The following is a 24,395-nucleotide window of genomic DNA, read 5'->3' as shown; positions in this document are numbered from 1 at the left end:
ACTTTGACTTTTCTACTTCTTGTAATTCCACAATAGATGCCACTCAGCGGCAGGTTGCTGTTTAAATCCAGTTTGCAGGCCATTTTAGGAAGTTTTGATACAACTTTGTGTATGGAACAGCATCAGCTGGTTTTTGTTGGAAATGCCTGGTCCTTTGGACTTAGGACTGGCTGAGCTTTCTTGGCCAAGTGTGATCTGAGAAATAAAAACAAAATTATTGTGCAGCAGAATAAGCTTACTGAAACCTTACAGTCACTATAGTTAGTCTGAACTACAACAGAAAAAACTTGTGCTCTGAAAGCGGAAGGTAACTGTTTTCTGGGAAACAGCTTTGGACAAACATGCTTTCTGAAACAAGTTTGAGTAACTGCTGCTGGGCTGCTTCTAACAGTTTGTGGTACAGCAGTCTTACTTATGTTCCTGAATTTCTTCTAGCTAGTCAGAAAACTCCCCTATTATTTATAACCTATATTACAAAACTTCCCTTATGGAAAGCTCAGATTTTGCCATGGCTAAAAACACTTCTGTTGAAAACTAGTCTTATAAATGCATTTGAATTCTTGACTCTCTGCAGAAATAGATTTTTTGTTTGTTTTGTTTGTTTTAGCAGTATCACTATAGAGGACTGAGTTGTTAAAACTAAACTGGGCTAAAGCTTGCATTTACATCCTACATGTTTTAAAAAAAAAAAAACAAACCTACGGGTACTTCTGCATGCTGTAATTATCTACATCTCATTTGGACATATTTGTACATAGGGCATGCATTTCTGCCACCTGCTTTGATACCACATTCCACTACTCACACGGCATTGAGGCTGTCTGTGTATCAATAGGCAAATGTCAGTCAGTGGTTCATACTGTAAAACCTCCTGATTGTACGCTGCAGGCTATTCAGCTTGTCTGGATGTTTCAGCTACAAGAAAAGATTTCTTCCTGCTCGTGTCCCACCCCTTTGAACGCAACCCCCCCCCCCCCCCCCCAGCTTCTGAGCAGAGACGTAGCGTCTTAGCGTAAGGTGCCTGAAACAACGCAGGGTATGGAGAATAGGACATGTTGCCATGACCGATTCCAGCTGATTTTAAAGGGAGCTGTACTGTTAAAAGGCAATTCGGGTCATGAACTGGGGGATTCACCTCTTTCCCCTGTTCTTCAGTCTAAGGTTACCACAATTTTCTTTTGGCAACAGTCCAGCCTCTGGAAGGGCTACAGGGAAATGCCAAAACCAGGCTGTTAGAGACGAGTAGCATATACAGTCTTCTGCACAGTTCTTCGGTTTCTCCGGCGGCGTACTGAGTCTCCGGCATGAACAACTGTTACTGCTGCAAACACCTGTGTGAAAGTCCTCCCTCAAACAACTGTTTGTGTGTTAGGCTAGGCAACAGTTTTAGAGGAGAAATTCCCAGACGGGTTTAAAAACACTTTATTAAAAATATAATTTAAAGACTTTGTTAGAAAATAGAGCAGCCTCTGTACAGTGATGCTTTTAAAGTCTGTGTAAGTTGACTAAGTACAAAAATAACGCTCTCCTGTTGGCACGAGCATGAATGGCGAAAGATCACGCTGGGAGCTCTTGACCCAAGCAAATTTCAGCAGCAGTGAGGAGGTGGCAGGGAGGTACAATCCCTCAGCTTCACCACATGTTGTGCTAGTGAGGATTACAGGACTGGAAGTCCCTGCTGCAGTGAGAGATCTGCACTCTCATTCCTTTCTGTCTTGCGAATTAAAGCTGTGATGGGTTTTAAAACTGCTTAATTGGCTCAGTTTCAATGTTAGTAGCGAAGTAGTTAAACTGCAGTGAGCGCTGGACTACAGATAATATTCCTATGTCTTCGTGATGGGAAGTAGCTGTGATAGTACTGCACTGGAAAGGTGATAGGCTGGATTACTGAGGTGTGCTTTACCCTAAGGTATGTCAGAAGTGAAGGTACTTGGAGACTTAGTTACTTGGTGACTTGGTTTTTCTGCTAGCAAAACATGATAAAGTATGGCCCAGGGCACTGCTGAGGGCTGCCCTGAAGCCTAATAGGGAAGCAAGAACTGCTCTCCCCATCTCCAGCCAGTGCCATTCTTGGTTGCTTTTTGTAAACCAAACTCAGTTGGGCTAGCTAGAAATAACTACAGATCTTGCTAAAGCCAGCATCCGGTCTAGTTTATCTGTCTGGTCCTAAACGTGAGCCACAGCCGGTGTCTGGTGCCCGTAAGTGCTCCCCTGTGACAGCTCTGCAGTTGGGGTGTTATTTCTGACACTAGAACCAATGCACCCCGGAACTGGTAGCTGAGGTAAGGGAGTTGATGAAAGTAGAAAACTTCAGCAAATGACGCAGATTGAAGATGACTACCAAAAACCCCAACGTAACCCCTTCCAAATGAACGTAAATGCTGCCCACCCACCCCCCAAACTTTAGGCCTATTCCCTTTCTCTATTCACATTCAGCAGTGCTGTCATGCTGGGCCACTTCTATGGCTTGAGTAAGCAGCTCTGATGAAGAAACCAGTCCCTCCTCAACTAGGGGATTTAATATAAATTCTACTTGGACGAGGAAGGAGGGGGGCAGTGCATGGAGCTGGCTCCATACATAAGAAATTTGTCTTCCAGATGCATGATTAAAGTGCTTGCGGTAATGATCTGGTAACTTAGGAATACCTTTTCATTAAGCTCTGATACGGCTGTGGTCATACTATACGGTCTTCAGTGTACAATTTCTGAAGGAAAACACACGTCTGGTTCTAGTCAGCTTCACTCAGCCCATCGTTAAAATGCAAGTGAAGGCTGATATTTCAAAAAAGTCTATGGCTTTATTGGATAGACTTTGTGGGTAAAAAAGTAGACTTAAAACCTGTCTGGCCTTGTTTGTAAGGGGGTGTGTGGATGGCCTTGTTTTGATTTGGTTTTTCAATAGTGTGTGCTCAAATACTTGTTATGGTGTTTACAGAGGGATTTTATTTGTTTCTGTACTAGGAATGCCATGGGCTGTGTGTGAGGTAAGAACCAATGTGTGAAGGGGAGGGGGCTCTGCTGGTGCCTTGCTCTGGTTTGGCTTCACTTTCAGAAACACACACACAATATTGTCTGTGTCCACAGGGAAGTACAGCTCATAAGCTTTCAGAAAATAGAGTTGTTGGGGATTGTGGGAACTTGCCTCTGGGTATTTGAGAAGAGCTTTGGGGGGTTGTTTTGGTTTTGGGGTTGGTTTTTTTGTTTGTTTGGGGTTTTTTCTTAAATGTTTGATTCTCGTGGCTACTTTGAGCAGGGCAAGGTTATGGAGTAACTACAAAAGACCTTTTGTGTCCAGATGCGGGAGTTCAGGTCTCTCTTCCAAGAGTTTTCTCTGTCTGTGACATTTCTTAAGTAGTCCTACCATTTCTTCCTTGTGATCTTAAGGGAACACTAGAGACTAGTTGTGGTAAACAGGGAGTTGGAGCATGTCCTTAGGCTGTGGGAGAAAAGTGTTCTGCTAATACCTGATAGCGCTGCATCACTTCTCAGCAGTCCTGGTGTTTGTGGGGCCAGGCTGAGCTCATGGCTACAAAGAAGTCTTCTGATCACGTATCCTTTGCATTTTGAAGAAAGTTATAAAGCTTCCAAAACCAAAGGCTCTTCCACTGCAATCCTCACCCGCCTTCCCAAACGACTTCTCTTCTGCCGACATTGAGGAGGGAGAGCTGGCACACATTGGGACTCCTCTCGCCACAGGGAGAGGTGCCCCCAGGGAATTAAGCTGAAGCCTGTCCATCCCAGGAGCTGGGAATTCACATCGCCCCACGGGAGGCTTATTCTCAAAGTCACCAGCGTGCAGGGTTGAAGGAAGCTTCGGTGCAGTTACTCTGAGTTTGTGGGGTCCTTTGCATCCCCAAGGCAGAGATTAGTAGGGCAGCAGACTTGTGCCACGCTGCACCGATTTCATCTGCCACCTTTGGGAAAAGGAGGGCTTCTTTGGATGGGAAGACCAAGAGGGCGAGTGTGGAGTTTTGCTCTCTTCCCTTTCCAAACCCACCCTCTAAGCCTGCATGCTTAAGATCTTAAAATCCTGACCCTATAGACACTTCTTGTAATCCTCATAACCAAAATAGTTACTTATTTCACATTGCTGAGCCCAGTGATAATAAGCTTATTGTGGCAACAGCCTGAAAGAAACCAATTCTGCTCTTAACTGAGACTCTCCAGCAGGAATGGAAGATACAGCTGGGTTATTTCACAGTGTTCCCAGTGGGGTTTGGACCAATTTTCCTTTCCCACTTTGTATTCTTATTCTCAGCACCTGATGTGCTCAAGAAATATGTTTTTCCGTATATCACATAAGTCATGGAGGGTGTAGCTCTAAACAAGGCTGGCTGACCTATCCTTGTATTGCCTGAGGGTGACTTGCAGTCTACTGGAATTAGATGCAATCACAAGTTTTGCCCATACTTTAGGAGGCATCCTGATGGGAACAGGCAATATTGACGTGTCCAAGCCAAAGCATGTTCTGAATCTAGTTATCTTCTGTGGTTTTGAGAGTTGTGATGGCATTTCATGCTAATATCCAGCTGACTTCCCCAGCTTCCTTTTATCAGAGTAAGCAGAGATGCATTTTCCTTCCTTGGAAATTCCCTGCACAACATTCATTGCAAATTCATTTAACTTTTCTTTATGTCCTCTTCTCAGCAGGCCGCTCCTAACCTCCTGTAGGGGGGAGAGAAGAGGAAATGGAGCGAATGGGGCAGGGGCCTGAGGTCTTGGTGTTGCCAGGTGTGAAAATGAAGGATGTGTATGTGGGGTCAGGTTGAGAAAGTGAGATTTAAGCAAGAAGGAGGTTAGCTAGAAGCAAAATACAGATTATTCAGGAGAGTTGCAGAAGCAATCTCCTTCTCACCAAAAGGAGAAGACAAGGAGATCCAAGCGAGGCCACTCACCTCACTGAAATGTTTCTCAAACAGGATACTGGCACCTTCGGTATGCATGATGGGAGCTGAAATGGCGTGTTCCAAGTCATAGCCAAACCACAGCTTGTTTATAATCGCCTGCAATGAAACAAATTCCACACTGACTGACTGGAGATACTGAATAAGAACCTGGGTCACATGCTGCCATCCTCCGCACTGGTGTTAAGCCAGACCAGCTCTGCTATAAATCCTCCCTGCAGGATGGTGCAAACATGGACTCAGTCAGACCAGAAGTCCTACCAGCCTAGTCTCCTGTCTTCATGGTGACCAATAGCAGATGCTCAGGGCTTTTATAAGAACAGAGCGAGCACACAATGATACTTCCCAGAATGCCTTTCCTGAGCCAAAGAGGTGTCCTTGAATTCAGTAGCTACTGATGGATCTTATATCTTTCTATTGAGGGTTGTTCTTTCTGTTTTCAGATCAGGTCCTAGCATGGACTCCTTCCCATGCTTCTCTCCAGTTGAAGAAAGATGAATAATAATAATTAAAAAAAAAAAAAAAATCTTCTTTTTCCTCTTGTGGCCTTATCTGCTTTTATTTCTCGATTGCTGAACAAGATGTTTGTTAGACTTCATGCTTCAGCAAGCTCTTTTTCATTAAGGTTTGTTACTCTGTGTGTATGTGTGGTGGTGGTTTTCTGGTTTTTTTGTTCTTTCCATCATGTAGCTTATCAGTTTATTTTTGGGGTCCCAAAGTTTTGGGCAATGCCTCTCTTCCTAATAACTTCCTCAGCTTGCTATTTAATTAATCTAACTTCTTGCCTTTCAAAAAAGAATTGAGCGAGGCGGCTCTTGCTCTGGCCTCCAACCAGCAGCCATTAGTGACTTCTAAATTGCAAATAAAACAAAGTACCAAGGAGTCGAGACCTGAGGAGAGCTGAGTAGAAAGAGCAGGTGGGACCGATCACGGCTGGAAATCTGGAAGGGCTGAAAGAACTGGCGACTGCGGTGGGTTCTCGACCTCCTCCGTTCCTGTTCCCTTCTGGTGGTAGTGCAATTCAACCGCAGAGCTGAAGCTAGCCCCTGTCCTTGCCACAGAAATACTACAGGCAAGAAGGCGAGGATAGACTGAGTCTGCAGCAGGCCCTCTTCACTGCTGCCTTCCACGTAGCGGTACTAGCAGCAATAAAGTCATTCCTTTTGTTCAGGACAGCGTGTGCTCCCCTTGCTAAGTGGAAGGCGTTACTGTGTGGTACCTCTTCACTCACCATAGTAGTAGCACTGATAATCCGGGTCCCGCCAGCTCCTCCGATCACCAGCATGTCTCCTGTCTTGGAGATGAGAATGGAAGGCGCCATTGCTGAAGGAGGCCTCTCACCTAGAGCAGAGGCAGAAAGTATTATTCCTCCCACGTGGCTGTGAAGGGGGCTGGAGAGACACACAAGTTTATCTACCTCACCCTTCTTGCATTCCCCATGGCAAACCAAGTTGCTGCTCATTCGTGAAGAAGCTCAAGTCTTCCAGAAAACTAGCTTCCTCGTGCTGAGAACACATCTCACAAGAAACTGGACCTTTATGGCACAGGCTAAATAGGAAGCATCTCTTGGTGCAGGACAGGGCATCCTACAAGTATTCAGGATTTGCTGCAGCTCATTTAACCAGCAGAGGAACCATTAGCAGCAATCCTGCCATTGCAGTACTGATGTTCTCTCTCACAGCAGACCCAAGGGAGATTGCATCAGGGATAGCTTATTTCACAGAGCAACAACGCGGCATCAACACTGCTGTGTTACAGAACTAACTGTAAGCCTATAGCATTACTGATTGTGCAGCAACTATATACTTTTTCACAGATGAGCCTAAAAAGTCAGCAAGCTTCTTCCCTCCCCTCCCCATCAATTAATGATCAGCTTCAGCTTTTTTTTTTTTTTTTTCCTTAATCTCTGATTTCCCTGGTCAGAAGACAAAACTCCCATGTTTCCATGTAAGGGCATATGTGAGTAGACAGACACACTAGAGGGCTTTGTCCTCTGTTAGTTAAAACAAATTTGCTCTCATCCAGACCTAGGAAAGGATCTGCAGTTTACAGACAGTCCCTGCCCACTTGTACACAGCCTGCATATCCATCTCCTGGCCCTGTGTTTTATTTTGAGGGTGAGAACGCTCACCTGGTTTAATGCTTCTGTTTGCCATGCAGAAATCAGCGAGTTCGTTGTTTAAAATGATCCCAGTTTGGTTAGAATACACAAAGGAGCCAAACCTGCAGGGGGGAAAGAAGTAGCTTGTCAGTGCCCGGTGCTCTCCTGTTGTGGATAACATTAACTGAACGTGGCACCCTGTGGGTTACCTCTGTCTCCTCCCAGCCTGCAACTGGCCCAGCTAGGGTGTCCAAAAGGTGTTTGTGCTGCTGTGCTGGAGCCAGAGATAAGCTCCCCGTTACCAGTGCATGTGGGGATTTGCCCAACCCACAGAAACCCAGCAGAGCTCAGCAAGTTGTTACATCTTTGTGAATTATGATGTTCCTTTGGGCTGATGCTCAAAGACCTTAGCTGTCACGTGAAAAAGGCGTTCACGAGTAAGAGACTGCCTAGATCAAGTGAAGCCCAAGAGGTTTGCATTTCTGGTAAATAGCCCTTGCAGGCACCCTGTGAACCTGGTACATGGCCTCTGTGACTCGATTACCAGCGCCTCGGCTACTCACGGGAAGTTGATGGTGCTGGTGGCGGACACGGCACTGCCGTCTGCAGCGAGCACAGAGATGTGGCTTGTGCCCTTGCTTTTGTAGCTGTGGTTGTAGAAGGACTCTAGGAAGTTGTAATGGTTGAGTGGGTGGTCACCACGGGTATCTATTCGGCGTCTGACAAGCTCAGCAGTCTTGTCAGACAACATGTTCCCCGCAGTCACCTGCAATCACAGCAAGGACACTGAGCTTGTGCCACCCTAGCACAGGCATGTCTGTCTGAGGGCACGCAGAAGCCTGGGGAATTCAGCCCCGATAGTCAGAGCCTGGAGACCTGCACTGGCAGCATTCAGCCCCAGCCTGAACCCCAAGGCCACTGTCATCGCAGAAAACGAAACAAGCTTGGTACTGTGGCACCTCAGCATTGGCATGAGCACGTGCACATCCTTTAGGAGGCAAGTGAGCGCCAGCTACAGCCGAACAGAAACTGCAGACAAAGTAAATGGCCTAATCCTGCCTCTGCCTTGGCCAACTGAGCAGCATTCCTCTTGACTAGCACTTCTGAGTATTTTCTTTTCTTCCATGGCTGCAAAGCAGGAGGGTGTCAGAGCGTTGCTTGGTACTGTAGCGTTGTGCTGGCAGGCAGGATAGTCTGGGCAATAGGTAGCCTGCTTGAGGGCTTAGCAGGTAGGCTAAAATGAGTTCGTGACAATGCAAGTTTTAAAAAAGGAAAGCAGGAAATTGACTTCCCTGCTCCTTCTGTGTCAAGCAGCAGTGTAGAAGCAGCTGTCCGTGCTGTGGGTGTCTGTGGCTGCCCCTACGCACCACGCCAGCTCACCTGAGCTTTGGAGAAGGCTGGGTCACTCATGTGGGGTTTTAGCATGTTGCCGAACTTCAGGGCCTCTGCAATGCGATGGTAGGTTTCTACCTTCTCCTCAGGTGTCGCGAGTGATGCTTCATGGAGTTTATACTCTACGGAGCAGCATGAAATAATTTTGTTAATAGATGCAGGGCAATGTTTTTTCAAGAACTGTAAAAAAAAAAGTTGAAAGCAACCTCCTTTCCCCGTCCCAGTTCTTATCAAGTTTCCCCTGTGCTTTAGCAGGATGTGGACACAGAAACAACCAAGTACTAATTTCTGCTGTGACTTCAATTCCTCTTGAAGCCTTGGGAAAATAGTGTATCCTTTGGCCTTTGCAGCAGCTATGGTGATGCTGATCCAGTGTAAGAATGAGCCAGTTCATCATCCTGCTGCATAGTATGGTCACACTGCTGCTTTGGGGCCCATTCGGGCTCACCAACTCCATTTCCGCCCATTACTTTTCTAATGCTCTAGAGCAACGCTCTTTGCAAACCTCTTGCTGCCCCTTTTCCCTTAGGAATTTACCTTCCAATATCTTGAGGATGAACATGAGCACAGCACCTCCCATGGGCGGTCCAGGAGAAAACACTGTGGTGTGATTGTTCAGGGTGATGTTCAGAGCTGAGGACACCTCTGCTTTGTATGCCTGAAGGTCCTCCAGTGAGATATTGGACCCTTCAAGAGAAAACCAGATGGGTAGCTGACATTAGCACGTTAACTTCTACAAGGTGCTATGGGCTGGCTACATCAGAGCGTTGGTAAAGCTTGTAGAGAGCCATCCCCGTATGCTCCAAATTTCTTCTAACAAGCACAGCAATGTTCTTCACGTGTCCTCATCTACCTCCAAACCCCAGGACATCACAAAGCCTAAGGGCGTTGGAAAGGCCAGTGCATGAGCACTGTGGGTGAATGCTGGAGCAGTAGGTGGCTCTCAGCCCTGCTTCTGGGCCTGAGTTATAAGAATTGGGGAAAGGTGGCCCCTTCCCATGCTAGGTACCACCCCAAGTGGCAAGCAAATGGCATGTGTTGGCTTTCCCCTGGTACCAACTCACTGTTAGCCGATTGCTGGGAAAAGGCCTGTCTATTAGCATTAAGAATAGCTGTTACCTACCGGCCTTCCTAATGTCCTCCACCAGGGCTTTTCCTATCTGTCCCCCGTAAAATGCTGTAGCTCCATTTTCCGCTACAGCTTTCAGTGTTTGCTGCAGCGCTGGCCACCTGAAGGTGTCTCCAAGCTTCAAAAAGCTTTGACCGTCACATATCAGTGGGCTGTTAAAGAAGAACATCCATCAGTTTACAGCATGTGCTTATTCAGTCCCCAGGGTCAATCTCTTTTTCCTGCCCAAAGCTGATTTGGTTTATGCATGTGGTATACTTTCCAAGCTAGTGCTGAACGGCAGTCACATGGAGAAAAGTTCTTCTCAGCCGATCGCTACCCATAGCACCAGGCACTCTTTCCCCAGACAAAGTTTCCTCCACGGGACCTAATGCTTTGACCCTGGCTTGGGTCAGTGGGGCTTCTCCAGAAAAGCGTCTGCTGTAGGGCCCTGCTGTCAGGGGACGATTTCCACACATATGGAGGCAGGCCACATACAGGCAGCTCCTCCTCATGAGCAGATGTGCTTAGCAGACAGTTTTGCTGTGCCAAGCCATTCTAAATTACAAAAACAAAAAGTTGCTGACAGAAAAAAAGTTTTTTAAAAAACTTCTGTTATTCCCTTCCTCTCTAGAGCAAGAATTTAGTGAGCAGAAGCTGCAGCAGCAGCCTGCTCTCCATGTCAGCATGTCAGAGGAAGGGTCTGAAGATAAGAGAACGGTGGTCCTCACACTGCAATTTAATTCATGGGTCTTACCACAGACTTTTTCCTACTCTGGAGAATTGTGGGTGACGGATCATTTTGTCCATAACCGGGGAAATTAGAAGTGGCTCTGAAAGGAGCTTGATGGTTGGTTCAAATAGGGCTTTCCATGGTAAGCGGCCATATCGTTTATGGGCTTCTTCATACCCACGAAGTTCTCCTGGTACAGCAATCCAGAGGGAACCTGCGAAGCAGAACAGCACTGTCACACCCAGTAAGTCATTGGCCTGTTTCACCTCTCTGAAAGCACTCCAGTGGAAGTGTGGATTTGTACAGGCAGGACTAAGGCTTCTAAAAGCAGGTGGCTTTTTTTTTAATTTCCTTTTTCTGTTCATATATTTCTTCCACTACCTAATAGAAGGGGTATAGAGAAGCTGGAGCCAGACTCGGAGGTACGTGGTGAAAGCACAAGAGGCAAGAGGCACATGTTGCAGCAAGGGAGATGGCAGCTGGAGGTAAGAGAAAAAGCAGCCATGCAGGGGGAGCCTGGTCAAACACTAGAACAAGGGAAGCTGTGACACGCTCCATCCTTGGAGAAGTTAAAAAATGTGACAGGACAAGGCCCCAAGCAGCCTGAGCTAACTCTGGCATCACTCTGCTTTGAGCAGGAGTTGGAGCAGAGACCTCCAAATGTCCCTTCCAACCAGAGTTGTTCCTGATTCCTTTTCAGGCTCTTCTTCCAAGGACAGGAACATCTCTTCCAGGAACTAGGACGCACCCCAAAAGAAAATGTGCTACGGAAGGGGAATGAATACAGCACGAAATGTGGAGAGATCCAAGATGTGCTGCTAAAGCGAGAGTGCCTGCTGCCAAACGGGTAACAGCAAACGGACGTGGAGCCTCCTCGGGTCGGGGCAAGGTAGCTCAGCTAAGCCGGAGCCCAGAAACTCAACTCCTGATGCTCTCAGGATACTTCCCCAATGTAAGGATATGGGCAAGTCCACTAGATTGATTTCTTTTGTTTCCAGAAAGTCTGAGCAGCTATCGACGTTATTTTTCTCTGTAAGAACTGCTGGGAAATGAGTGCTTTGGGAGATCTGGTCTTGAAATGCAGACTTCCTACGAAGAGAAATTACGCTGTGATTTCTCCTCATGTTCTGCTCCCCACCCCCTCACTGGTCAGGTTGCCAATGGTACTACGAATTGTTCCTAGGAATTTTTATGGACCTAGTATTTTTTCTTACTTTTGCAAAAGTCAATTCAGGAAGAGCGCGATCAATTAAATAGAACTTCAGATAAAGTCAGCAAGGTCCTCGGTTCCCCCACCCTGAGCTTTGTGCACTACACACCAGGAGGGCACACAGCTCTCACGGCCCAGTCTGCGCCCTTACCAATGGGGATACCAGCACAGTGAGACAATAAATTCCGCGGAAACTCTCGTGGGACTGTCTCGCGGGCGTTGATCACCTCGACCGTCCCTAGAAAGGAGAAAGGGGAAAAGCTTAACATCGTCGTCCTGAAGCAGGTGAACGTCACATTTCAGCCAGCTGCGAGCACCGCACAGCCTGCTCGCCCAGAGCCCGCGACACCGTGCTGAATTGCCCTGAAGCCTTTTGCCAAATGTGTCGAGCACACCTGCAGGGTCAGGCTGCAGTCGGCACACGCTGTCGTTTGCTCCCATGCTTTTATTTAGAGCGAACCAAGCAGTGCCTACCTAGAGGCAACGAAGGTACAGGCGCAAGGCCAGGGCTTGTCTCCAGCCGGTTAAGGTCCCCTTGCGGGTTTTTGGGCCGGGAACATGGGCTGGGATGTGCTCTTTCACATCTGATTTGCAGGTTCCTGCACTTTCTCTACGGGTGGGACATCGGACACATAACACGAGCCTCATGCTCCTTAGTGGGCCGTTTTCAAGTGATGGTGAGGTACGTCCATCATGTTTACAAGCAGAATGGTGATACTGAAAGACCCTCTATGTATCAGGAAGCTTGAAAGGAAAAACAAACCACAAAAACCCCACTTGTATACACTTGTTTTTCAGGTCTAGCCTATTATTTTGCCTCCTTCTCTGACTTGTATTTATCTTCCATCAAAGTCTGCAGAGCCAGCTGTCCTGCAGGAGCCCACGGTGCTACCTAGCGTACCAAGCACCCGAGCCACGCGTGGCCATGTGTGGCTCTGTGCAGCAGGATAATTCAGATGGCACAAGAGGACTGTTAATAGGAGACAAAGATACGTGGCTCTGCCAAAAGGGAAAAAAGAAAAATATAGGTGTTTTGCCAAATTATGCTATTGCATAAGATACACCCAAGCATTTCCAGACCCGTGACTCTGTGAGACTACTTGGCAGGGTTTTTAAGACTACAATATTTTTACTGTGTTCATTGTTGATTTTACTATTTAGATCTGTAAGCTCTGGGGGCTTTTGGGAGCCAAGACAGTTAAAAAAAAAAAAACACACAAAAAACATAAAAGCAAGAACAAAACACTAGGGGTTCAGCCAAACACAGAAAGGCTTCCCAGCGGGTCCTGAACATTGCTAGATTTAGATTTCTGAAGTGAAGACGCATCTCCTGGGACAGGAATTCTCACCGCCGCTTTAGGGAGTCCTACCCACGCCAGCAAGGGCAGCGTGAGATGCAGCCCCCCGTGTCGGCGGGCACTGCCTGAGCTGCTGGTGCAGGATGAGCCCCTGAAGTCCCAGCCAGCAACAGCCCCATGTTGCTGTGCCCATTGCCAGCACACGTGCCTCACTCCACTCCCGCCTGCCTCCCTCTCACACCTTGCTGCGCTGTCAGCTATGTGACTGCTTTGAAATATAATTTGGGATTGGTTTGAGGGGGAAGGAAAGGTAAAAAGTCGGCTCATTTGAAATCCAAAGCTCCTTCCCCTGCTACACACATTCTTGCTGTGAAAAGATGCGCGCCCTGTAATGGATGTTTTGGGTTAAGAGCAAAAGCATGGTTTGTGATCAAAGGATGCAACTTTTATGTTCAAAAAAATCGCTCTAAGAGAACATGAAGGATTCTGACTTCTCCACAGCAGCTGGGTGTCTGCAGGGAGACGGGGCACCATGGAGAGGCCAGGGCTGGCCCATACCTGTGCTGGCATTATAGATGGTAAATATGACCCCACCACCCAGGCCTGAACTCTGAGGGTTCATCACCGAGGTGCAGATCAAGCCAGCGATGGCAGCATCCACAGCTGTGCCTCCGCTTTTCAGGATGTCCCTGTGGTGGAAAGGGAGGAAAAAAGACAGTGTTAAAATCCAGGAATGATGGAATGGAAGAGCCACATGAAAATGTCTCCCTGGGGCACTTGCAAGGCAGCCTTAACTTGATGAGAGCAACTAGCAGTTGGAGAAAGCTACTGGCAGCAGTGCAGGGTGTGAGAGTAGAGAAAGGTGCCTTCCTTTGTGGAAGTGAGAAAGAAAAATTGGTGGGAAAGAAGGGAGAGTCTGCAGGAGGAAAGAGCAGCCAGGGGCCAGACCTGTGCAAGGCTGGTCTTCCTCTGAGGAGAGAGTGATGGGACAGAGAGAACCGCAGCTGCTCACAAAAGCTGTTGACAAAAAGGGACAGCAAGGAGCTCCCAGACGTGGAAGAGGATGCTCTCGGCGGAGGAGAGAGCTTTCCACATGCCGTGAAGCAAACAACTGATTTCTAGCTCCCCACCTACCGTTCCCAATAAAAAGGCATATGCTGGTCAACAGGACAGGGGCGCTGAAGCAGGGTCCATGTGAAGCAAACTCCTGAGACTCAACATGTCAATTAGCACAAAATTCAGGCCTTACTTCGTTGCTCCTGTAGTGTGCCTTCCTGGGCTTATGTGATATTAGCACAAAAATCCTAGCCCGTCCTTGTATCCCCAAAGGCAAAACAATCAGAAAACCAAACAGGAAAAAAAAAAAACAAACCCTCAACTGTTTCCACCTAGGCACAGCCACACCAAAGAACACACAAGCATTAAGGCAGCCTCATGCCATTGACAGCAATGAGTTTCTGCTAGAGAAACGTGTCTCAACAAATGCTTCCCTCAGGCACAGCTGTAAAAAAACCCCTTTTTGTTGCAGTGGAAATGCGGTGGGGTGGGGTTTCCTTGCACAGGCTGCCGGTAGCCAGCACTGGTATTTGCTAGGAAGGTTTCTCTGTTTGGATTGGGAGACTGCTTAGATAAGGCAAAGCCAGAAGGGAAAGTCGAATAGTTTATGAATTGGAGTGCAACTGCTCCCAGAGGCTGCGACAGGAACACAGGGCACATATAGAGACTGCTGTTTATTTTACGTCCATTGATGCGGCGGGGACCTGCTGGGGCTGGGAACAGGATGCTGCCAGCAGGCACACTGATTGTGGCTTTCCTTTGTTTCTGTAAGTGCCTTTGGAACTACTGCCTGTAAGGACCTGGCATGTGGACAAGTGGGGAGAAAAGAAATGGTAGGGAACCACCGGGCTTTCTGTTTGGGGTCTGCACGACTTTTAGCCTCCTAGCAGCAAGTGCTCGCTGGCTGTAGTTCTGGAAATGGAGACTGAGGCTCAGGCTCGCCCATTCATCGCCTTGCAGCAGGGGTAGGACTCACCACGAATGTCCCTGGGTGGTGTTTTTCTGAAACTGAAGCTTTTTCATTCCTAACAATAGAAGGGAAGGACACGAGGGCTTCATGAGAAGCTGAGGTACCCCTGCAGAAAGCCCAGACACAATGTTAGAAACCTGGGAAAAGAGGGGAGAAGGACCATTGCACTGGCCCCGGGACAGCGCACCCCAGAGCCCCCGGGTTATGGGCTATGAGGCAGCACATGTACAAAGCCTGGTGCCAGGGAAAACCATGGTTCTGAGATAATTTGCAGTGAAAAACAACTTTAAAAAAGAAACTTTGAGACTGTATGGTATTCATTTCAATGCAATGCATTAAGGCCTTAACATGGAACATCAGACACATTTCCCCAAAGCCTGAAAAGCACCAGATTCTCACCCAAGTTCCCAGCCATATTCACAATTGTGTAAGTAAGTGGTTGCACATCTTGCACTACCTCTTGTCCTGGGACACTCCTGCCACTCTTCTTCTGAAGCCAGTGCCATCCACCCCTCACCATGTCCCCAGAAACACTTGTGCCTGGAGGAGCACTCCCTGATGAAGATCCTCATCCCTCCTTGTGTCATCTGGTGACAGTCGTCTGCCTGCTCCAAAAGACGAGCTGTTCCCCCCCACACACAGATCTGCATCACACCAGCATGCTCTGCACTGGAACTGCATTAACTTAGCGTGCTCTAAAGGGTGAGCACAGTTAAGCAATTTATTAATTTAATATTTGTACGCCTAGATGGCCTGTTTCTGGATGATGCTAAGATTTTTTGGTGTTTCCAAGTATTTGTTTATAGAAGCGACATTGTGGGCTAAATACCCTTTAACTCCCACAAATGTAGTGCTATATGCACAAAGCATAGAAACCTGAGAGCTTCTTAGCATGACCTTATCCATGCTCCCTCCCTCCAACATTCCCAGTTAGACATAGAGCCAGGATAACACAAGCCTTGTAAACTCCAGTTTGTAGCTGTACCCTTGGCTCCCACTGAGATCAGGGAGCACAAATGAGGTCTCAGTCTTAGCAGAAAAGGTGTAGCTAATTACTAAAGAGTGCAGAAAACTTCTCCGGGGAGCTGAAACCTGGACTGTTACTGCCATTGGCAGAAGGGACACAGATTTCCTGAGAGCATCAAGGGACAAGTGGGAGGAGGACATTCACCGGCCAGCGGAGAGGACTTCAGCAGCGCTGCCAGGATGGACACATCCTGCCTGGCATGGCCAAGGCAAGTCAAGTGCTTATTTATGAGCAGTGATTACTCCGGCCTGCTAGTCCACCCAGTAACTTACAGATGGGTCATGCCCAAGACACTGACATTGTGTGAGCCTCAGGAAAGCAGGAAAGCCAGAGCGAGTCTTTATTGTTCCTGCTCTGTGCCTAGCACAGTGGTGCCCCGATTCTTGGCTGCGAGTCCTTGGTGTCAACACAATATAGAGCAAAAATGACACCAGGGGACAACACAGGGACACCTTTTCACAGAAAAGCAAAGCATGTTTTGCTTTGTCCTTGGTCACTAGCCCTCACTAATCACATTTTGCAATGTAAACAAGATGACAAGAAAAGCAGAATTTCCGGATAATCCAAAAGTGCTCTCCATTCCTGTCTACTGTATCTATATTGGTGGCAACTGTCACCTCTGGTGGCAAATAACCGCATCTAACAACACGTAGTCAAACCTGTTTCTTGCTCAAGGGAAGGAGGGCTTACCAGTCACCTGCTGCCTTTCGGTGAGCACCACGGGACGGAGAGCTAAGGCTTCCCATCCACTAGCGCAGCGTGCAGCAGCTGAGACCATCTTAGTATGGGATGGGCTGTGTGATGCTGGGCATGGTCCTTTGCCTGCTGCTTCTTTTGGGGGACGGGGAGCTGAGATTTCTCTCCAAAACTAGGCATTACCTTGGCTTTTCCCAGCCTGGCAGGAAGCACTCGCAGCCCCAAGTCTCACAAACACATCTTGGAGGACTCACACACCACACTGATGTTGTTTCCCTGGCTCTGGGGGGGGGTGCACGTGCCTGCCAAGTTTTTCACTTGCACCCCAGCACAGGGGGTGTCCCATAACGCAGGACAGGCACAGTGGTAGCTAAGGAAAAGCAAGCCTTAAAAATCAGGCTTTTAGCTCAAGCTCAGAAAAAACTGAACCCGGCAAGGGTAAAACCAAATCCTCATCAGGGCTATTAACAAGATTTCTTTTGAGCTGCTTTGCTGTTTTACCCAGGAGGCCTGATATGTGTCCCCCATCATCAGTGCAGGGGCCAGGGCCCACAACCATTCTATGCTATCTGCAGACTGGCCCCCCCAGTCCTGACAGCTTTCACTCCAGTCTCTCTGGAGATGAAAACACAACAAAAAACACTCTCTGAGCTGGCTCTTGGTATACCACACTTGGCTCCCCACGCCTGGCTCACCCACTTTCAGCCAGAGCCCTGCCACTTCCTTGGAAGTGATGCCTGGGGAATTTAGCGCCATTATGTCTTTTTCACTTAGCTGTACTGGCAGAGTACACCCTGTCCCATTAGGGTGCTCCCTTTATATGGATCACTGCTACAACTAGCTTAATTATAATGCAAAACTCTTTAGAGACGCATGAGATCTCAATCAAATTGTGGTACCTTACCAGATCTCTCTCTCGAGATATCTTAGTGCTACAGCTGACCAGATCTGATAACAACATGTTTTGTCCTATATCCTTCCTGCCACTCAGTTTTAGCTTTAGGGTTTGGCCATTAGTGGAGTTTCCTTAAAGTCAGGAGCAGGAGAGGATGTTAACAACCAAGTCCCGCTCCAGCAGCGGCAAAACAGATTCACCCTTCCAGGAGGGGTGAATGATGGCACTGAGCTCACGCAGTCCTCACAGCAAAGATGGGCTGTGCTGGGCTGCAGACCAAGTCTGCTGGTCTGCCCTGGGCTAGAAGGAGCCTTGAAGCCATTTTAAATACACTGGAAATGCTAAGGTATTAAATTATACTGACTTTTTTTTTATGGTAAAGCTGGGGCCTGGGAGACCACCCGTTACATACCAGCTGCCTGCTTAAGATTTATGAAGAGCAAAAGCAACAGTTGTTTCTGTAAAAAAGGGCCAGTTGCCAAATTTAAAACTGTTAAAATACAAGAGGAAGGGAAAGCAAATCCTTTGGGATGTAAACATTGATCAGAAACGCTGCTGGGCCATCACTGAAAAGGACTTTTGCAGCAGTTTCTCTGCCTAGAACTGAGCTTCCCAGGACCACAGACATTTTCTGACTGTTAAATTCTCACCATTCTCACTCTCCCCACCACCCCATCCCCCAGGAGGGTGTTTGTTTTAGAAAAAGCCAGTTCCCAGGGTTTATGCTAAGCGACACTGGAGAAGTGGGATCAGAGATGGCTGCTGGGCCAGGTCAGGTCGGCTCGCCTTGCTGCAGCGAATCCCATCGCTGGGAATGAGCACTTTTCCTAAATCTCTCCCTGGCCTTATGCTGGCTCTTGCTTCTGCCATTTGGGAAACAAGCAGCTGCAGAGCAGTGGATGGCAGAGCTCGGACAGCACATTGGTAGGGAATATAAAGCTTTTTGCATGGTTGATGGAAAAAGCCTCTTCCATTGCCAGGAGGGAAGACGTGGCTCAGAGTTGGAGGTGAAGGTGGGTTTGGGTACCGCTCACTGCCAGAGCAATCACCTCCTCCTGTCTCCTCATGGCTTCTTGACATGAGGACAAATTACTGAGGCGGACTTTGATGTCAGATCCACACCCTTGGGTTAAAAACTGCTCTTGACGTGCCTTTTAGCCTCTGATCCCTCTTCAACAAAGTGTTTCACTTCATTCAGGGACAAGTTTTCTTCCAGCACAGGGCCCCTGTCTGGACCAGACAGTTGCACAACATTGCTTTCAGTCCCCAACTCCCAGCAGTAAAACCACTTGCAGCAAAAGACCCAACCTTGTTCAGCACTGATGGCTAAGAGCAAGTCTAGCACAGGACCTGCCAACAAGGATGATGACATGCTGGAGGCTTGCTGAGATTGCTCACTTTCTGCAGGGAGCCAAAGAGTTGCATAAAGATTTCAGAAAGTCCAACCTTACGCAGCCCCAGAATATACAAACGCCATCTCCAGAGCTGGAAAACCCAAGCCTGAAGATGACAGCTGAGCACAACTGAAGAAAAAGAGCAGCAAACAGGGGCTGTGAGTCTGTCCCCCATCTCCTGCTTGTACTAACGTATTAGAGGCACGCGGTTCCTTCACTGACCCGTCTAACACAAGGGCCTTGAGGTGTTTTCCCCAACCCACCATCCCACTTGTTAAAAGACAAGATTGGTCTTCAGGCAAGAGGTTCAGTTCAGTTATTCTCAATAAGTTCAACTGAAAGTTCTATTAGGAGCCCACAAAGACTCTGTCTTAAACAGCAGCATCTTAAACTAACACAGCATCATGTAACGCCACAGGAATTTCATTACTACTAATGACAACTCACAGACCATGTGGTTTGAGTTTCTTTTCTTTTTTAAAGGAAACAAGATTTTTTAATTAAAGAATAAAATTTATAAGTAGGTCAGAGATTAGCTGCCGCTTTTAGCTTCCAAGACTTCAGGCGCCAGAGCAGTGCGATTGATTTCATTCCCATCCTGCAGTGGAGGTTCTCCGAGCATCCCCCACATGGGTTCCTGGGAGCTCGGGGGGGGGGATTTGCAGGATGAAAGGGGTGGCTGCGGGGGGGCAGCCCAGGGTCCCAACAGAGAGAGGGTCTGCGGGGTCAGTGGGGGAGAGCAGGGACAAACCGGCACTGTCGAATCTCTCTGTGATGTGCCTTTAGGGACTAGTTGCAATGAGTCCTGCTCTCACCCATGGGGCGGGCAGGCTGACAGGTTCAATTACAACATGTGGTTTTCATTTGATTGTAGCTTTGCCATACCCAAGCCACCGAGCCTAATTGTTTTTCCTGGCGTGCTGGAGGTCACTCTTTTCCTTTTTGTATGTTTCCACTAAAAGTATTCAGCAATTACCAAAAAATTGGAAAATTGTTCTTTTATCTTATTTTACTTGTTTTAAACTCCTCTAGAAATTTGTTAGGTGGTTCTGAAATGTGCAGGTACAAAACCAGACATGTAGTCTGCCTCCAGTTCAAAAAATTCACTCTAATTTGGCCAAATTGTTTGCTTTGGGGAAAAAACAAAACAAAACAAAACAACAAAAAACCCGATCATTAAAAATTTTGATCATACAAATTTTTTTATATATACAAAAATGCATATGTGTGTGGTCATCAGTGAATTAACTGGTTTTGGTAGATTAATTCTCCTGTGATTTCTAAGCAATAATAGCGGAAATGAGCCTGTTCCAACCCTGAGCTGCAGAGGCTAAGCACAGCTTCCTCAAAAAAACTGCATCTGGTAACAGCCGCAGCTTTGGGGCATGGAAAAACAAAGAGATTATTATCCTTAGTAGTCAGTGCTCCCCAGGCTGGACCACGAGCAAGGATAGTGGCCACGTCCTGCCTCAAACAGAGGAGATGGGAGAGGAGTGAGGTGGCTGAGCTGTGGAGGCAGGACCAGGGCAGAAGAAAGCCCATAAGGTTGAGCAATTTGGGAGCGGGGATGGTGGCGTGTTGGTAGCATGAGAAGACGAGCAGTGACGGCACAGGCTCAAACACCCGCACAGGGAGATGGGTACATGTGGGAAGGAGCAGCCACAGAGCTGGGGTGAGGCAGTCACTAGGCAGAAGAGAAAGAGCAGCAGCAGCACAGATAGCAAAGGGGCCAGCAGGGACTCAGGAGCCGCAGTACAGGTCCCGGCTCTTGTGCCCTTGGGAATCTCACCATTCATGATTGCTCGCTCAAAATCTTTACAGTATTCCAAGTCCAAACAACCAGTGTAAAAATTCTCAAATGTTTGCATAACTGCAGAAGAAGAGTGAAGAACTAAATACAGTACTTAGTAAGAAACAGAAAAACCCAAGATTAATTATTTCTTCTTGTTTCATCTTTCCTAAGTCTCATGAATTTGGGAGTTGAATTATTTTTGAACAGCAGAAGTCAATAGCATTGTTGTAATCTCAGAAACACTCAGTTGACTGGCTGGGCAGTGTCCAGGAAGGAGTTAGAGTTGTGCATCAAGGGATGCTTGGCTTTGCCCGCGCTTTGTTGCTGAACTTCAGTGGCAAATGAAGTGGCAGCTCACAGGTGGGGGCAGCAGGGCCAAATGGCTAAGATGACTCCGAGAAATTGGATTTTATTGCTACTGCTGTGACAAATTCCCATGTGATGCTAAAATCTTGCTCAGCAAAGATTAGGCAGGAGGCCTCTATATGCTCCTCAGCTACTGATGCTGCCATCAAGACCTCTGGGTCAGGCTCAAGGAAACCCTCACCCTGCAGAGTCACCCAGGAGGGCAGTGTGAGATGTACCCTGAGCAGCGGAGATTGCTCTGAAAGGCAGAGACCTTGGTCAAAGTGACCCTGATGTGGCATCCATGCAGTATAATTGCCATGTTAGACTTCCTTATTTATACCAGTGAGATAACATCATTTTCTCACTTTGTAGATTGCTATGGGCATTAATTTAGTGGTGACTATCAAGTGCTAATAGCTAAGAGCTAAAATGTGACATACAGATATAAAAGGACAGAAATGTCTGGGAGAAAATGAACAAGATCACGTGCAGTACAAAGCATGCAGCAAGCTTCCTCCAAAGAAAAGATGTTCCTTCCTTACAAGCTACCACTGTGGGCCAGTGGGGACAAAGAGAAATATGACAAAGACAAAGAAAGGGGCAAATGTTATACAAAGCTTCTGATCACAAACTCTGTTGCAGAGGAACATTTTTATATACAGTTTTACTTCTTCTATTATGATCTGTTGCAAGAACATGAGCGGATAGCTCAAGCTGGGAGAACATAGGAGTTCGGTTCATTCAAAGTACAAGGACAGCACGAAATGAGCACAAAGGTTTCCAAGAAAGGCTGGAGGCAAAGGATACCAGCAAAAGCAGCAGACAGCGTGTAACAGTAAGGGAGTAGAGCTAACCATCAGGCAGAGCGTGAGCAGTGCAGAGCCAAGGAGAAGGAGGGGAATAGTCTTGGCTGGGGAGATCCAGGGGGCTTGGCAGGGCTGGGGGACAGAGCGGATACATTTGGAGCAGCAGGACATGACTTGCAGATGCCCCAGGCTGGGGGAAAATGTGTGATGGGAAGTTGGAGCAAGGGCAGAATTTTGTGGGGATCATTGGCAAACTATTTGTAGGAAATCTAAGGTGGTCTGTCAGACTGGAGGGACTCTGTAGACCTTATCAGCAAGTGTGTTGGAGGCTTAGCTACAGCAATGGTTGAGGCTATGGAAGCATTGCGGAGAGAGGGAAGAAAACATGACAGCCCAGCAGCAGTAGCCAGCTAGCCAAAGCTTCTCAGTTGTCTACCTCAACACAGATTTTTGTGGCTCTCACTTCAGTGCCTTCCAGCTGATAAAAATTACAATAGCTGCAAAACAAGTGCTGTCGTTTTCCAGCAGATTCTTTGGATAATCCCATAATGTATAGCGTAAAAAACCCCATCTCATTCCTTGACATATGTGCAGCCACAGTACATTTTCCCCAACTACTCACAAATGCTGTGTCAGCATGTCATTTCAAGAACGACATGTGCGACATGGCAAGCATGGCGTAAGGGCACTACGTCTGATCTCACTCCTCCAGCCACAAGGTAGAGCACACAGCTCCAGCATCCATTGCTGGAGCATCCAGCATCGCATGTAGCTTGTGAAGTTCCATCCTTCTACTTTCATGTACGCAAGTGTTTAAGAATTGAAGTACAGTAATGGTAAAATAATAACCTAGGAGTCAAAATGTTTGAGAGAGAAGCTGTTACACAAACTGAAGCGTTACACCCTGGGCAGCTAGAGAGTTTTTTAAACCTCCATCTTTCCTTCCAAGCAATATAAGTATGTCTTTTGTACTTACACTATCTTGGCTGAATTTCGATTAAATCTGCTCTTTGCTTTTCAATACAGAGCGTCTTCCTCGATAGCAGACACACGTGCTGCAGGCTTCAGTCCAGAAACACGCACCCTAAAGGCTGGGATGCCCAGTCCCCCTTACCCACTCAGCCAGCCTGCCTTCCTTGCCTCTGCGGAAGCCCAGCTGCGGCTCTCTGCTAGCTCCTCTCACTTCTTCCTTAATTCATTCCTAAGCCACTTACCACCGTGAAAAAAACAATTAATTTCCCGCTTCCCTACTTAAAAACAACCTTGCATTTGTACACTATAAATATTGGTACCTTCCAAAAGGCCAATTTGCTGCCATTTTTTGTGACATCGGATAAGGAAAATAAGCATCAGCCGCAGGGGCAGGGCTCCATCTGCTCTCTGAGCTGCTCCACTACCGAGGGAGAGCACCCAGGCAGCAGCGTTGCTGCTCAGCCCCAGAAGCGGGGACGGGGCAGAAACCCAGCTCGCTCCCGTAGCGAGGACGCGTCCCGCCCGTCAGTCTGAGTCCCCGACGTACGCGAGACAGAACCCGAAAACCCGCGAGGTCCGTGCACGTACCGGCCGATGACAGAGCAGGTCTCGGTGTCAGCAGCCACAGCACCGTGCAGGTAGCGCTGAGGACCGCACTTGGGTTGAGTCAGGATGACCACGAGGGCCACGACCACGGCCAGCACCCCCAGGGTCAGCAGCACCAAGCAGCAGATCTTCCCCGTAGACATGGCTAGTCCTACGCCGTTGGAGGCAGCCCGGAGGCTTTTCCTCCTTTCGCGAAGGCGCCTGCTTTGCTCAGGGTGGAAGGAGAGGATCCCGGCAGTTTCGGGAGGGAGGTCTCGCTCAAGTGGGCTCAGCCCTCTTTTTAAGATTACAAACTGCTACAAAGGAAACGGTCTACTCTTTCTTTCCTGCTGTCTTACGCGTGAGAGGCTTGTCACTCTTTTATAAAGTAAACTTTTTCTGGCATAGCCACCATATGCCCTTTTTTTTTTTTTTTTTTAAAGTCTCTGGTGAAAACATTTAACGCATTCACTGCTGGAGCCCTTCCAAGTGAAATCTCTACACTGCTTATTGTCTTCACATTCTTGCCACACAGAGCAAGTTACAAAACAAAGGCAGCCTACATGGTGAATCACTGCGAAAATTACATCAATCCTACATTGCAAACTGGGGGGGTATTCTCTTTCCGTAAGACTGCTCAGAGAAGTAAAAGCTAAATACAATACACAAACCTGCAACCTTCATATTTACTCTTACTTTACCTTACAGTTTATTACAATCCTGCTTCTTTACTTTTTTCATCATTAAATCTTGCCGGTGTCCACACAATACACCTTCTGTAAAAGAGCATAACAGAATACCTTGAATAAAGCAGCACACCTCTGCACTTCTGCAAAACATTAGAGCTAAAAGCTCTGGCATCCAGCCCATATTGATCAGCAACCACGGCACCCGTGAAGTGAACAGCTACTAAATAAGACCAGACCTGATTCCTAACAGAGCAGCCATCAGCAGCACGAATTGCTACACGGTGCAACTGGTCCCAGCTAGCTCTTTAAAAGCCTCTTAATTGTACAGTTCTCATTGCACTTAAAAAGTTAAAGATACAGCTCCACATCTGCCTGTCTTTCTAAAAGAGGTTGTCTCTGATCCTTTTCCAGCTGGATTG

At 47.5% G+C, this 24,395-nt stretch overlaps 1 protein-coding gene across 1 annotated transcript; it reads right to left on the bottom strand.

Moving 5' to 3' along the window:
- Window positions 1-1,406: 1,406 nt before the first annotated feature.
- On the bottom strand, window positions 1,407-23,703 carry GGT5 (gamma-glutamyltransferase 5). Its single transcript, XM_030025670.2, has 12 exons — window positions 23,291-23,703; window positions 13,305-13,435; window positions 11,600-11,686; window positions 10,263-10,452; window positions 9,521-9,678; window positions 8,935-9,084; window positions 8,386-8,519; window positions 7,569-7,771; window positions 7,036-7,127; window positions 6,136-6,245; window positions 4,896-5,003; window positions 1,407-4,665 (listed from the first exon to the last, which is right to left on the bottom strand). Exons 1-12 carry the CDS (start codon window positions 23,449-23,451, stop codon window positions 4,519-4,521), a joined length of 1,671 nt encoding a protein of 556 aa, XP_029881530.1. The 5' UTR covers window positions 23,452-23,703; the 3' UTR covers window positions 1,407-4,518.
- Between the last annotated feature and the right edge of the window lie 692 nt (window positions 23,704-24,395).

Source organism: Aquila chrysaetos, chromosome 9 (genome assembly GCF_900496995.4).
Source record: "Aquila chrysaetos chrysaetos chromosome 9, bAquChr1.4, whole genome shotgun sequence".
Classification (NCBI taxonomy): domain Eukaryota; kingdom Metazoa; phylum Chordata; class Aves; order Accipitriformes; family Accipitridae; genus Aquila; species Aquila chrysaetos.
The sequence above is the reverse complement of the archived record's forward strand: the minus strand, read 5'-3'. Positions and strand labels throughout refer to the sequence as shown.